Below are 15,684 nucleotides of genomic sequence, written 5' to 3' on the forward strand. Positions count from 1 at the left end.
TAAATAGAAACAATATTGCAATCACGACAAATATATCAACTTTAAACGATCTCAATTTGATAATACTCGTGCCAAAGTTTTACTGTCGAATCTTAATGATTTGTGCTTGTACATTATTATTTTAAGAATTTACGTTTTGATATAAGTATTTGGAATTTCCATATTTTTATGTAACTATTTTTTATGCAAACAAATATTTAGGGATCTTTAAGATTAGAGTGAATGAAAACGGAGTTTTGGCCTTGTGTGTACCGCTCCCTTTAGACCTCATCTTTGCTTCCTTTGAAAATAATCAACCGACGATAATATCCGCTCAAGAAATAGATAGTCATATATCTGTTTCGTATATTTCCTTCGTGAACAGGAGATACTTTTGAGGTCAAGGAAATTTAGTTCTTTTGTGGAGTATCTTTTTGACTGTTCATACTACATCTGCTGTTCATACACCGGTAGTTCGTAGGCTTTATCTCTCATAATTGTTAATTGCGAATCATTGTTTTAACTATTTGAGCTCTAACGTTTCCAACGAATCGATCTATTTTTATTTTATTTTATCGAAGGTCGCATACCTGATTTCTTAGTAAATAGATGCGATAACAAATAATCTAAGTTACATGATATGCGTTATATAATATATATGATAGATTTATTGGCACTGAAATTAAGGTCAGGAGCCTTAGGTACTCCGAAATCATCGCTAAGATAACTAGAGATGAAAAGAAGAATTCATTTGCAGGAGAGCAGAACCTAGCCTGATATAGTGTGTAATTATATTTCTTTTTATACTATCCATGCCAACTGGCACGTGGCCTTAAGGGACGTGGTCACCGCAACATCAGGACACGGGACCAGAATGGCGGACGGCGGACAACACCAGGGATGCCACACGAGCGTTGTCGACTTTGGGACCTACAGTATCTTTTATGCACTGCCTCTCTCACCCTTCCAACCGGAACACAAGCAGCTTCCAAAGGCAAGCACTGCTGTTTGGCGGCAGTAATTAATAAGAGTTGTGTACCCATACAGACGACCTTTATACCAAGGTCTTTTCCAAGTATTAACTAAGCCCATAGAGTAAGGTTCATGCTATTGCTAATTACACTGTTCGTTGTTCATCTATTGATCTAATTCCAAACCAGAAAATCGAGTCAGTACCGCAAAAACCATTGCCAAAATCGGCCATCTCTAGGTCTTTTATCGCATCCAATGAATCGATACAAGATTAGATTATTTGCGATTGAAATAGGTGGTAACAATAATACCGGAGACAGTTTTGTTTAAGCAGTGTAAATACAAACATGGCGCCGTGGCTAGACCTGCCTTACGATATAAGGACCGTGACGCCAGAGGAAGATAAAATTATTAAAAGGTGTTTGACAGGTGCGTAGTGTTGTGTCGTGAAGTGTCGCAGTGTAAGTCGAAGTAATTGTGAGCGAGGTAACGTAAGTTTCATGAGATAAGTTTAATGAAAATCTTCGGCGTTTTTTTTTTCAGTTTATGAAAAATTTGAAATATTATTTAATTATTTTTGAAATATTATTTACAACCAAAATGTTCAAAATGCGATGGTGCGGACTGTATCTGACTAAAACTATTTATACATAAATAATCACAAATTAATATTATTAATTTATAAATATAAATAAATTTTTCTTTTATTTTATTTCGTGAAATTATCTAACAATAGAGAAATTGTTCGTAAAATTTTCTTTTTGTCCTAATGATTATAATCGGTCCAGCTGTTTAGTCGTGAAAACGGAACGGACATACAGATTTTCGCATTTATAAAATTAGTATGGTCAAAAGTAAAATTAAACTGTTTGTGTAATTTCGCAATTCAAGGACGCCATTTTTTCACAAGGACTCCCGCGTCATTTTGACATTTTAATTAGCTTCCAGGATCGAAGGGTTAAACTGTGTGATTTGTGAAAATTATTCAAATATTGGTTTCTACAATAAATTCACTCTACCATTTATTAGATACTAGCTGCGCCCAAGGCTTCTCTCCCGTGGGAATTTCGGTACAAAAAGTAGTAAAGTGTTTCCAGTTTATATTCTACCCGTGTACTAAATTTCATAACAATCGATCCAGTAGATTTTGCGTGAAAGAGTAACAAACATACACACATCCTCACAAAACTATCGCTTGTATAATATTAGTAGGATATTCGCAGTATACGTATGCGTTTATGTTGTTAACATAATTAGAAAAATACGAGGAAAAGAAAAAACTAATTTCTACTAAGTTTAGTTACGTAATAACTATTTAACAAAAGTTTAAAAAGCGGCCAAGTGCGAGTCGGTTTAATATTGCGGTTTACGGTTTATGACGTTTTTGCCATTTGGCTACGGAACCCTAAAAAGCGACATGTGACGTCAAGCGCGGTAGTTCAGCAATAGTGATAACGTAATCTAACGTATTTCGGCGACGGCTGAAGTGCGTCAGAATTAAATGATAATAATATTAGTTATATACGCGCGTGTTAACATCATTAAGCAGCTACCATAGAATTTTAATGATTGAGTTATTATAATGTTTAGATTAGAATTTTTTAGAGGAGAATAGATATTGTAATTTTTTGCATTTGAAATTTCAGTCACTATGTGACTATGATATGATAAAACACAAGTATTTATAAGAAAAAAAAAATGATTTTTGCCATTAACTAGTGATGTTGTCAGATGGATTTTGTTTCATTCGATGGGTGAAAAAAAGGGTCCTTGCGGTAAGCCGTTGAGGAGCTCCCGCGTTGAAAACCGCTTCTGGTCTATCATCAGGTCCGAACCGATTGTGTCTAAGCGTATATATACAAAATATTAGTTAAAAAATTATTAGCTCTACGCAGCCTACTAATATTATGAGGATATATTGTGAGGATGTATGTGTGTATGTATGTTTGTACTCGCGCGAAATCTGCTGGACAGATGATTATAACGCGCGGATTGTTACACGCGTCAACTCGTGAACGGGTGCTGAAGGGGAGATCTGGTCAGCTCGATCTCTTATTAAAAGTTTTTTCGTTTGGTTAATTATATATATGTATATTTTCCTTTCATCAGCACTCGATCACAATCATAATATCAGTATACCTTTTGACCATGTACTTTATTGTGTACTTACATTGTTATATTTCTGATAAAAAATAATACATAAATTTATATTTAAAAAATGGTAAGCCCTTCTGGCATAATAGGGACTAATACTGTTTGAATGAGTTTCTTTCGGCATTTCTTCTTAGTAATGGTCGTGCCGAAATGCTAGTAGTTTGTAGCTTTGGTAATCATTTAATTTAGAATATCACGTGAAGAGTGGCCTGTGAAGGCCTAATTTCTGAATAAATTATAACTAGTATCTACTAGTAGACGGCTAGTAGGTGCCATATAAAATTGTTTCTGTTATTTAAAATTGTCCCTTTGCCGATCCCAAAATACTTTCCAAGTATTTGTAATTTAAATCATTAAGATATAATCGGTCAAAGTCGGTATGATAAATTAAAATCGTGCAGAGTACACATTTCCATTGAATAATATAATGACACCTATCTTTATTGCAGCATTTAATGTCTTGTCGTGTCACAGCGCATGCAAGATTATTGATTAATCCTGATAATGTATGTTGTCAGTGCAATGAGCACTTATTTTGTACAAATATTTTATCAGGATTAACACGGTGTCTAAGTGCTTGTGTACTTATTTTAATCTAATTTTAATACATTTTATAAATACGAATCGTCTGACTCACGTTTAAATGTCGATTACGATTAAATTTAAGGCCCACTTGTTATTTATTTATACAAGCTTTTATAAATATAATTTGCAATGTGTGTAAATATAGTATCTTTCTTTGGATGGAATCTTGCAACACAATTCTCAATATTCCACCGAATGAGCCGAAATTTTGTCGTTTAGTTTGGAAGTACATGGCCTGTTGGTGTACCTAGGAACGGTTCCCGACGGGGAAACTCCTCAACGGCTAAAAACGGTCATGCTAAACGGTAATGAAATTTTGCTTTACCTTTAGTTCCAATGATAATTATTGACAAAGTATTATTGTGGTATAAGGAAGACTAGATAGTACAACACCTAGTATCGGCTCCTAACGAGGGAATTCCAAAGATTTAGACCACACGATTTATGTCACGTTCAACAAGTTGTCTATGACGATAACATTACAAAAAAATCTTATTCACTTCTGCAAGGCATACCGCTGGATCGCTTCAGTATGTGAAGGCTATAGTTTCCAAATGTGATTACAGGGTACACTCGAAGCTTCGTGAAATGCGGGAAGAACGAGTACATCATGCCTGGGGTGTTCAGGAAACACGCGCAGGCGATCTACAACCTGCCCGTGCGACCTGATGACGTATGGGTCATCACCTTCCCCAGATCAGGTTGGTTTCTGGTGTAACTCGTCTTCTTATGAACGAGTGTGTGATTGGTTAGTCTGGCAGCCTACGAAAGGCGTGGGCTGTGGGCCTTGCAGTGCAAAGGGCCTCTCCCTCAAGCTCATGGACCACAATTTCAACTAAAAAAAGAGAGACAACATATAATGCTAATTCGTAAAAACGAGCCGGTTTTGTGTCATTAAAAAAGATCATTTAAAAAACTCTAGAAATGTTAGTTGTTTGCAATTTTCGCTTCTTCTTCACCTTCGCTATTGGAATCGTCAGTAGACTTAGTTTTAAGTAAATTTTTGAAATCAATCAGTCATGTTCGAGACTTGTGTTATGGGATACTAACTCAACGATACTATATTTTATAACAAATACATATATAGATAAACATCCAAGACCAGGGCCCATCAGAAAAAGATCATTTTCCATCATGACCCGACCGAGGATCGAACCCGGGACCTCTTGATTCAGAGGCAAGCACTGCGCCACCAAGGTCGCCAGTGATGTATATCATGAATTAAAAAAATTGAATTTGATGAGAAGCGAGTATGTTCTTATTTTGTGCCTCGTATTCCAATTATTTACATTAAATTATTATATCCCTATAGCCACTACCTATCTTTCTTAGACAATAAGAAGCTGATAATGTAGTGTAACAGATTTTATCTGGAATCGTGACTCGGTGGGCCGCCATGGCAATGTTGTAAAGCGTCATAAAAAAATCTCAGATAACCTAACCTACATCATTCTCAGTATTGATGTCAATGATTTAGTTAAAATTAGGTCGTTATGTAAAATTTATATTAATTTTCATTATAATAATATGATATAATAATAGGGAAATGTAAAATATCTGGATATATGTGATAATATTTTTTATTTATTTGTAATGGGAACTACATACACACTACTTACTCGACTTGTTATGTGCATATCGACTACCACGTAAGTGGTGGCAATTGACAAGTCATGCCTTGTTGGCAGAGACGTGGGTTCGACTCTCGCATTTATATTAAGAATCACATATAGAACAAATGAACAGAAGATTATTATATTGAATAATTTGTAGTAATAATGAAATATTTATTTTTTAGGCACAACATGGACCCAGGAGTTGATATGGCTAGTACAAAACAATTTGGACTACGCCGCTGCTAAAGAAAAACCTTTGTATGAAAGGTTTCCTATGCTAGAGTGAGTGCACCACATTATTTTATTTTAGAAATGTAAAAAAATCTAAAATTTGACTAAAATTTAAGTTATTATATAATGATATAAAAATAGATTTATACGACCTCGGTTATTTAGACGACCTCGGTGGCACAGTGGCACTTGCTTGCCTCTGAACCGAGAGGTCTCGGGTTCGATCCCCGGTCGGGTCATGACGGAAAATGATCTTTTTCCGATTGGCCCGGGTCTTGAATGTTTATCTATATATGTTATTTGTTATAAAATATAGTATCGTTGAGTTAGCAGCATAACGCAAGTCTAGAACTTATTTTGGGGTTAGCTCAATCTGTGTGATCTGTTTTGATAATATATTTATATTTACCAGAGGTAGACTTTGGTACAAAGGTCGTCTGCATGGGTACCTCACTCTCATCCATTTCAGCCGACAAATAGCTGCTAGCATTGTTGTGTTCCGGTTTGAAGGGTGAGAGAGGCGGTGTGATTACAGGGCACTGTGGCAAAGATCCTAGGACACAAATTAGGCAACTCGCGTGTGACACCCCTGGTGTTGTAGGCGTTGATAGGCTGTGGCTTACAATCAGGACGCAACCCTGTTTGCCTGCTTGTTTGTATAAAAATACTAGCTGCGCCGTGTACTTTCGCTCCATTCTTTCGGGAATTTCGGGATAAAAGTACTCTAAATATATATTCCAGGTTATATTCTACACGTGTATCAAATGGCATGTTGCGGGAAAGAGTAGGTAACAGACATAATATCCTCACAAACTTTCGCATTTATAATATTAGTGTAGGATATAGTTATTTATTCACGTAATAATTCACAAATCGAGCATATCAATGATTCATTAAAAGGGGAATATTACTTAGCGCAATTAGATCTCAGTAGATTAATGAAGGTTAATCATTTACAAGGACAATTACTAGAATTAGATTCACTGTGAATTTATCTACATGATTATGTAATTAGTCAACTAGTGTGTAAAGTTTAGTTTTTAAACTGTTGTATTATTGCAGCAATATAAAAATGACAAGTTTCGCTCGGAACTCCGTGCAGACGTAAAAAAAATATATTTTTCTTTTTTAATTTTGGAAAATCTCTTCTCTCTTTCTCATTAGTTCCTTGTGAGTTAAGTAGCATTATTGCTAAAAAGCTTTACTTTCAAGATTAATTTGTCAGCTCTGAAAGAATTTTATAATTCTACCCGCGGCTTCGCTCGCGTCTGTTTACCACGGGAACAGTGTTTTTGGAACAACGCAGAAATTGTATGAAGTTTTGATGATGTACGTCAATGCGCGTCAGTGTCAAAACCTATAGAAAATAATGCAGCATATCGTAAGCTCGTCGACCACCATTGAAAAACGGGGACGGGCATGCGAGTGTTCCCATTGTTCCGTCGTGCTCCTCATTACATGCATTGTTTTCACGGTCGTCGAAACGATTATTAACGATTATTTCGTCGGAGCTCCGACAACAGAGATTAGTGACATATAGCTCTATGCGTGGCAATGGCGTAACGCGGAGCATGCAAGGCGGGCCAAGCCCCGGGCGGCATAACATAAACTTCATCAAAAAATTATTTATTTTCAAATATTTCCTTGTCATGGATCGTTTTCTAGAATTTTTTTTTGATTACCTATCGATTAGTCGAAAAGCTCAATTATCTCAATTATGAAAAATTGATAAAGTTTAATAACAGATTAATGGATTGATACTTTCTTGTCAACTAAGCGTTTTATCATATCTATCTTTGAAAGACCTTTTAGGGATTTATAGTATTTTGATTTGATTGATCTGGATTTATTCATGTACTAGCTGCGTCTAGAAATTCGGGATAAAAAGTACTCTATGTGTTATCAACAATTGGTCTAGTAGATTTTCCGTGAAAGAGTAACAAACTTGCAAACATGCATATTCACAAACTTTCGCATATTATTAGTAGGATTATGGATGCCACTGTCGCAGACTCGGTTTACGTCAACTGTCGGCCATGTTGAACAAACTCAATGCGCTGATTGGCTCTCCTAGACCTATTCACATTTTGAAAAAATCTGCCCGGCGGTGGTGGTAGCAGTAATTCATCATCTAAGGATGAATCTATAATGTCTTTGACAAAATTATAAAACTTTGACAGTTTATTTTTCAAAATTGCGGATTTATACGCAACTCACCAATTGAATGTATCCTTTCCCGCTTTTTTTTTTACATAAAAATCTCTAAAAATCCCAGAATTGGATTTATCCGATAGGCGTCAATATACTTAAATACTTTCTTTGAATGAAGGTAACGGGATTGATAGATTTGTTAAAAAATTGGTATAAAATCGCAAACTTAAATAAAATATATTATTTTTTAAATAATTTTGAAAAGAGATGGGCGGTGATTTTCTAGTTGGCTCTGGGCGCCGAACAACCACGCTACTTTGTCGATTTTAAGTATAGCCTGTTTTTGTGTATCGTTAAGGGATCTAGTAGACTCTTTTAATTACAAACAGACGAGACAGATGACACTAAATAATTACTTGCAAAATGTGTTTCATCGTGTCTAGTCAGATTGCCTTATCTGTGGACGAAGTGAGGATTTGCATTTCACTTCTCGCCATCGAATCGATTCGAAGTGAGACGCAACGAACCAATCACATTGCAGTGTGGTTGTCGTTGCGTCACAATGGCGCTATGTGATTGGTTCGCAAACCCGCTCTAAACCCTCTGAACTATATATTGCCGCGCTTTTTTGTTTTCTTAAAATATATTTCACTATTGCAAAATATACCCGGTATTTCACAATAGAATTATCAAGTTACGAAATATCTTGATAAATTTTAAATACAATCGTTCATTCTCTATATTCGATAAACTTGTTTTAATCTGTTACACTTGATAAAACATATCGTCTATATGTTACGTCTATAGTTACATCCAAATGAAATAACTTCTATTAATTATAAATTCAAAGGGGCGGTGGTCCAGTTGTCCATCTGAGATCGAAATGTCCCAGAATCGAATTCTACTCGCGCCACATGAGTTTGTATATTGTGCTATATCTGACTCATGTATAATAGCTAAAAATCCTAAAAACAAAAGTTTTGGCTTCTTATAGAAATATCCCGTAAATACCTCCCATAGCTATCTTTCTTTTATATCTCCTATGTATATATAGACATTGCCACACCAATAGGGACCAACACTGTTTGAATGAGTTTCTTTCGGCATTTCTTCTCAGCAGTGGTCGTTCCGAAATGCTAGTAGTTTGTAGCTTTGGTAAACATCATTTAATTTAGATTATGACGTGAAAAAGTGCCTGTGAAGGCCTAATTTCTGAATAAATGATTTGATTTTGATTTTGATTTTTGCCAATTTACAATTTTATTATATGAATATATAACAAATCTTACATCTTTACACTGTTACAGAACCACTACTCAGATACCAGAAATTGCCTTCGAGCTGATCAAAGCGAACTTTATGGGCCTCAAGTCGTTTCAAGGCTTAGGCCATGCCGTCAAGAAGCCTAGTTGGAAGATCATAGAAGACCTAGAATCTCCAAGATTCATCAAAACCCACATGCCTCTATCACTTTTGCCACCGAATTTGCTCAAGACTGCAAAAGTTGTGTACGTCGCGAGGGACCCACGAGATGTCGCCGTGTCGTACTACTATTTACACAAAATGGTGATGAAGAATTTAATGAGGACAAACTTTAATATGTTCTGGGAGGCGTTTAGAAGAGATTTATGTATGTATCTCTTAATTGTAATAATGTCTTCCAAAGTGTTGGGGTTGTCTTCCAAAATGTGGAGTACGATGTTAAGACTGAATGACCATAATAAAAATTGTGGGGGCATACCATGAAACGTAAGACACGTGTTAGCACATCATTGCGTCCACACGTTCTCTCTTTTTTACACGATGAGTACACGATATGAGAAAGAGAGACAGCATGTGGTCGTTAGTAACGTGCTACGTGTTTGTTAATTTCGTGGTAGGGCTTCTGGTCAGTTGCGTATCTGGTCAATGCGTCGAATGGGAAATAATCGATTCTTTGAACGACTAAAAAGTTATGCTTCCGTGATCATGATAATAATATAAGATATCCATTAGGCTTAAAAATGAAAAAAATTGATGAATATCTTTAGAACATCTTAAGTAAATTCGAGTGATATAGGCTGTATTCAAGAAAAATAATACTTGAAGTGGTCCGTTGTAAATGAACCCTTTAGATATAATGCTTTGAAAAACTCTCAATCTGTAAAAATTACGAAAATATCTCTTCAGTCGAAATGCAGGCGAGTTTTTGGTTTTTAAAATTAATTATTTGATTGCAGTGCCCTGGGCACCTATAGTGGCGCACACCAACGAAGCCTGGATGAAACGCCACGAGCCCAACTTACATTTCGTGTTCTATGAAGATCTGATAAAGGTAATTTATAGGCTTTTCCCATAAAAAAACAACGCGTATCAGTTGACCTCTCTTCGCACCCTTTTCAACCTATCTTGATCAAATATGTCGAGTATACTTACCAGATATATTTGTATTAACTTTTCACGTAGGTCTACTAAGACCTGGGGCCCTTCCTCACAATCGAAGTTCACTTCTTCAATTTTCAATCTAGGTTTTGAGCAAATTTATAATGGGAAAAATCGATCGACTCATGCATTGAATTAAACTCTTTCAATTGTGATTTTTCGTAAGTCAAGAAACCGTGTTAAACCTTCAAAAATATTTGGAGAAAATTGGTGAAATCGACTTCGACTGCATTAGAATTAAGCCTCAGACAATAAAAAAAACTTGTATGTGAAAATATCTTGCTCTAAAATAGGAGTGTTGAAAAATTTAGAAGTTTGCTGTGTACACAAATAAAATATTAATAGTGAAATAATTACAAAATTATAATATTCTAAAAAGTAAAAAATTAACCTAAATTAATTGGAAATTTAACTTGACTTATTAAAGTTCTATGTCGATATATCAGGCGGAGGCGAACAAGTCGTTATAGTCGATATCATCTTATTCAACTCTTATAAAGATTTTTGAAGATAGGTTGCATAGATGATGTGATAGAAGATAGACACTTTCGCAAATCTAAGCATAATACGGAGCCCTATGTTAAAACTTGTAAAATTAAATATTACAAATGCGACTGGCCGTCACGCTGTCACCGTTAAACCGTTTGGTCGATTCAAATTTGGAATGTACATAGTTCAAGGTCAAATATAGGCTAAACCATGGGCGAAACTACGGGCAACCGCTAGTAATTTTTTAAAAGCATACGACTAAAATATACTTTTACATCAGGACCTGCCAAAAGAAATCCGCAGGATATGCAAGTTCCTCGGCAAGGAGTACAAAGACGAGGAGATAGACCGGCTGTCGTCTCACCTCAGCTTCGAAAGCCTCCGCAAGTCGAAGACTGTCAACAATACCGCTGGAGGGAAAGGCAATGATATACAGTTCATAAGAAAAGGTGGGTTTTTATACAGATACAGTTGTCAGTTGTTGTAAGGATTAATAAGGATGGGCTTGAAAATAAGTAGATATAAAGATATCTACTTATTTTCAAGCCCATCCTTATTAATCCTAATAAACAACCTTCAATAAACGTGCTGTAAAGACAGCACGTTTATTGAAGCATTTAAGATAAGTAACGTGACGATAAATAGCACAAGATAAATCGAGATTCGACAGCCTCGAGAAAGGACAGCCTTGGTAGGTGCGTAGCCGTACGTGTTCTCTTTTTAGCTTATTGCTAGGTGGGATGACTTGATTATTATGGAGATATTTTAGAAGATAGATAAATAATAGATTGATAAAGAAGCTTTATTTACCATAGTTTCCAAGTAAAAATGATCTTAGTAAAGTTTATTTAAAACGTGGCACTTGCTGACTTCAAAAACAAAAAGATTCACGCATTCAGTAGATAATAAAAACAGTAGATGTTGAAGTCGAATTTTAGAAAAAAATAAATAGTTTTTTAATATTTTTGCTAATATATTTTTTGTTTTTGTTCTATTTATTTTAAATTTCACTCTTTTTGTTTATTCTCGTAATATATTTCCCATTCGGCCTTCGAGTTACTTAAGTTTATGTCTACTAGTTACGGGATAAAATCGTGATATATTAGTAGCTATCATTATCAATTGCTATTTTTCAATATATTTAGAAATTTACATGTTCGTTCTATTGGATTTGTTCGTTAGTTTGTTGTTACTATGTTCGTACAATGTCTGATCTACGTCACAGGTGAAGCCGGCGGCTGGCGGGCTCATTTTGACAAAGTCATGACGATCCAATCAGAAGAGTACCTCGTCCAGCGGCTCCGGGGGCTTGACTTGGAGTACCCTTCGCTCAGCTACACAAAGGGGGAAATGACGCACTTATAGACTAGTTAAAACCGGTATTATTATAGTATTTATGCCAATGGAATTTGAAACGCGATTGTCCTTTGAAATATGGTTTGGTTTTTCACAGTATTGTGTTTAGAACACGTGATGCCACCGAAAATTAACAATACATAACTCACCATTTAATTTGGAAACACTTGAGAAAGAATCAAAAAAGCGCGAAACTATTGACTCGCGAATAAAATACTTATACTATTTCGATTGTACCGAAGCCAGTATCACACATGAAATAAAATATATTGGGAACATAAACAAAAAAAAAAGTAAATTTGTGGTGAATTTCAATTTAGCCGCTGTGTTCTTTACAAATATAAATGATTTAAAAAGTCATCATGAATAAAACAATTTAACCGGATAATTGTTTTGACATAAAGGAATGGTACTTACTCAATGTGCCGTCCCTACATAAGTGAGAAAAGGTCTAGAAAGAAAAGATGCATTGGACAGTCGTTTATTTTTTGTTAGGGTAGTTAGCCTTTCGTTCTTTATAGAATTGTTGACGTTGAAGATCTCAGCCCTTAATGTGAAATGTGCATGAGAGTTAGTATAAGTTAAAAACATTGTGGAGAACAAAATAATATTATACTAAAGTTGCGTTATATTAAGTAATAGTTTTGTTTCTATATCAAGACAAAATTAGGTCGTACTATCTATTTGTCTTACAACTGTTGCTATAGTATAATAGTATATTTATTTGATTATTTTCTGACTAAATACGGACGACGCTAAAATGTGTAATATAAACGTGAGACAGAAATATAGTAACGTCAAAATACAATATTTGTTATCTGTGTTTGATATTTGATAATGATACCACAGATAATCCTAGTAACGTACGTTTAAATTCCAAGATTTATCAGTAGTTATAATTCTAAAAACTTAGGATTTATGCAAAGAGAATACAATCACACGTTTGTTTCAGAATATTATCACATTGCATTTAGAATTACACAAGTATTTATTTAGAGAGAATTCAAGTAAAACTTTTTGAATTCACTATGTTTTTAAAAAAGTAAATTTGCGTATAATAAAAATATGAGGTTTTGACCTGTAGTGGGAGTGAATAAAATTGTATGAGACGAATCGATAGTTGTAAGAAAATACCAAAGATAGGGATTGTAATTATTTTTTTTGTTTAGGCACATCATCGAGATAAACATAAAACAATCACGTGGTGTTTAAGTATGTGTGCAAAATACATTAACTTACTACAAATAGATATAATAGTAAAATTTACTACAAATAAAGATATTATAAAAACTGTCAGCATTAAATAGCCATTAATTAATAATAATTACAATGTCAACATGATTTTAAAAAGTGTAATTTTAAAAGTCATTTCAATATAGTTATATTGTTACATATTTTCAATATTGTAGTATCATATTTTCCAAAAGAAATATTTTGAGGCGTTTTTAAACAATTTTACATTTAAATCTTTGATTCCTTGTGGATTTTTGTTAAACAGTTTAGGTGCATTGCACATTATGCTATTTTTCATATAATAACCGAATAACCGAACGTGATTGGGAAAAGGAAATAAAAATTATAACTCATCAATAATATTTTGTCAACCAATCACGTTCGTGCTGTTCCAAGATAATGTCACAGATTATTTCACTTTATAAGGATGTCACTTCACAAAATATACATAAGCGTAGTTTGTTGATAATTTACGAAATAATTTATAAGCAAACAAATGTGAGAATTCTATTATTTTTTCAATAAAAATAGGATTACAGTTATTCATTGGTTGTAAAGAAAAAACGAATGCAATTAAGCATTTTAAATATATTGGTGGAATTGCCCCAAAAAATTATTCCATAGCTGAGTTCAGGAACATAATATGCAGCAAGCATAGTTTTTGTAATTAGTTGTTTAGAAAAAAATGACTAGATTTTTACTTGGTTGTGATAAATGTATAATATTTCCGCGCCAAAAGAAGTTCCGTATACTCGGACAGATGTCGACATGAATGCACGAACATTGCGTATTTCGTATGAGAGCTTTTATTTCCTGCAATGAAAACCTAGCAATGTATGTCGAATCCGCCAGTGCGGCGAACTGTTCCGCGAAAATGTATAGCTGTCATTATAGTTTCTAACAACAACAACGTGGCCGATCTCTTATTGATGCCATATATTGCCGCAGAACCTCTTTCGTGGCGCAGACTCGTTGTTAGAACGTTAAAAATGATGGTACCTAAGTAATACTTTAATTTGATAGTTGTCGCTAGTTAATTTATTAAAGGGAATGGGTGGGCAATCATATATTCATAAATAGCCGGCCAAGTGCGAGTCGGGCCACAGCCAACAATTGATTTGATTTGATGTATACGATGAAAGTTGAATATTACGATGACATACTTAGAAATTGTATAAATTGTGAGAAATGTTTTCTTTTGTTAGCATTATTAGGCCCATAATATCCATCACAAATTAAACTGTGAAGAATAGTTTAAACTATTGCTCGATTGTTTCTTAAGATAGTTATCGTATAACCTTCAATCCTAGTTTAATCTACAGTTTGGACTACCATACGGTTTAACTACGATCAACGATTTTAAAATGGCGCTCACTCGGTAATCAGCTGATTTTATGACATTTGAGTGTCATTGTCGCTGATTAATTTGATCACAATGACAATGACAGTTTACTTTTTTTTTGCAAGTGTTGTAAATGTAACGCAAATAATGAACGACTGGATGAATGCATAAAACGTAGAATGTGTATATAAAAATGAATCGGAGTTGACCTAATGCTTTTTGTTTTGTCGATATTACGAGTAAAGCTTATAGTTTAAACCAAAGATTGAAATAAACTGTAGATTAGTTATCTGTAGTTTGATCTGTGATATATATTACGGGCCTTGTATTATTAGCTTTAATCACAACTGCATGTGTATTTAACATGACAAACAACTCTTAGGGTTATAAATGAAATAAATTTAAATAATTCAGTTCCTACACCAAATTAAATATCCTCTGCGTGATTGTTTATAAAGGGTCGCATAATTTATTTTGTCTTATACTTTGTCATATCGGTTTCAGCATAATAGATCTAAGGCATATGGGTTTTTAAGGTCTAAGGCATGTAGATTTTTGGCATACGGGTAAATGTGGCATAACTAAGTAGGCATAATTTATTAGGTTAGGTTACTGGTTAGTTATGCTTCAAATACCTAGTTATACCTTAACTTAAACAACATTATGCTTTAAAATCATTATGCCATAATACAATATATATTACACACTAAAACTTAAATTTTGATGCTTATATACAGAGACCCGTTTATAAATATTTAATTTAAGTTTCTTAAATAAGTTTAATTATTGAAAATAAATTGTTTTTTTTTTTGTATTATTTTTTAGTATTTTTTATAGTTAATGCTTTTATTTAACTTCTAATTATGCTTAGAACTCTGAAAGGTAACAACAGTATTCCTAAAGAAGGTTGACGTGAGACAAGCGTTTGCAAAGTCTTCGAAAGGTAGTTTATTTCTTTCGCCGACTGTGGCCCTCGCCGAGACACCCTCAGCCAAAAACTTATCCGGGACCAGGCGAAGAAAAATTAAATTCAAATATTATTATCTACATAAATATTACAAGTTACTTGTAATGCCTGTTACACATTAATCTCTCCTCTAAGCAAAGTTTCTATATAAAGCATCGAACGTACAACGGAAATGCATAAAGTTTCGT

At 34.3% G+C, this 15,684-nt stretch overlaps 1 protein-coding gene across 4 annotated transcripts; it reads left to right on the forward strand.

Annotated features, from left to right (window-relative positions):
- Positions 1 to 1,223: 1,223 nt before the first annotated feature.
- On the forward strand, positions 1,224 to 15,287 carry LOC128673793 (sulfotransferase 1E1-like). 4 transcript variants are annotated; one of them, XM_053751887.1, is made up of 7 exons: positions 1,224 to 1,380; positions 4,257 to 4,391; positions 5,489 to 5,588; positions 8,996 to 9,318; positions 9,908 to 10,002; positions 10,879 to 11,047; positions 11,824 to 15,287. In XM_053751887.1, exons 1-7 carry the CDS (start codon positions 1,299 to 1,301, stop codon positions 11,961 to 11,963), a joined length of 1,044 nt encoding a protein of 347 aa, XP_053607862.1. In that variant the 5' UTR covers positions 1,224 to 1,298; the 3' UTR covers positions 11,964 to 15,287. The 4 variants fall into 4 exon arrangements, with proteins under 4 accessions (XP_053607862.1, XP_053607864.1, XP_053607865.1 ...); XM_053751889.1 differs by having other exon boundaries at positions 1,380 to 1,437; XM_053751890.1 differs by lacking the exon at positions 1,224 to 1,380 and adding an exon at positions 1,383 to 1,442.
- The last annotated feature ends 397 nt before the right edge of the window (positions 15,288 to 15,684 follow it).

The sequence above is a fragment of the Plodia interpunctella genome, chromosome 11 (assembly GCF_027563975.2).
Source record: "Plodia interpunctella isolate USDA-ARS_2022_Savannah chromosome 11, ilPloInte3.2, whole genome shotgun sequence".
NCBI classification, from domain to species: domain Eukaryota; kingdom Metazoa; phylum Arthropoda; class Insecta; order Lepidoptera; family Pyralidae; genus Plodia; species Plodia interpunctella.

Coding starts and splice junctions, on each gene's coding strand:
- LOC128673793 (XM_053751887.1), top strand. CDS start 1,299: ATGGCGCCGTGGCTAGACCTGCCTTACGATATAAGGACCGTGACGCCA. Junction 1,381..4,256: donor TATTAAAAGGTGTTTGACAG/GTGCGTAGTGTT, acceptor ATGTGATTACAG/GGTACACTCGAAGCTTCGTG. Junction 5,589..8,995: donor GAAAGGTTTCCTATGCTAGA/GTGAGTGCACCA, acceptor ACACTGTTACAG/AACCACTACTCAGATACCAG.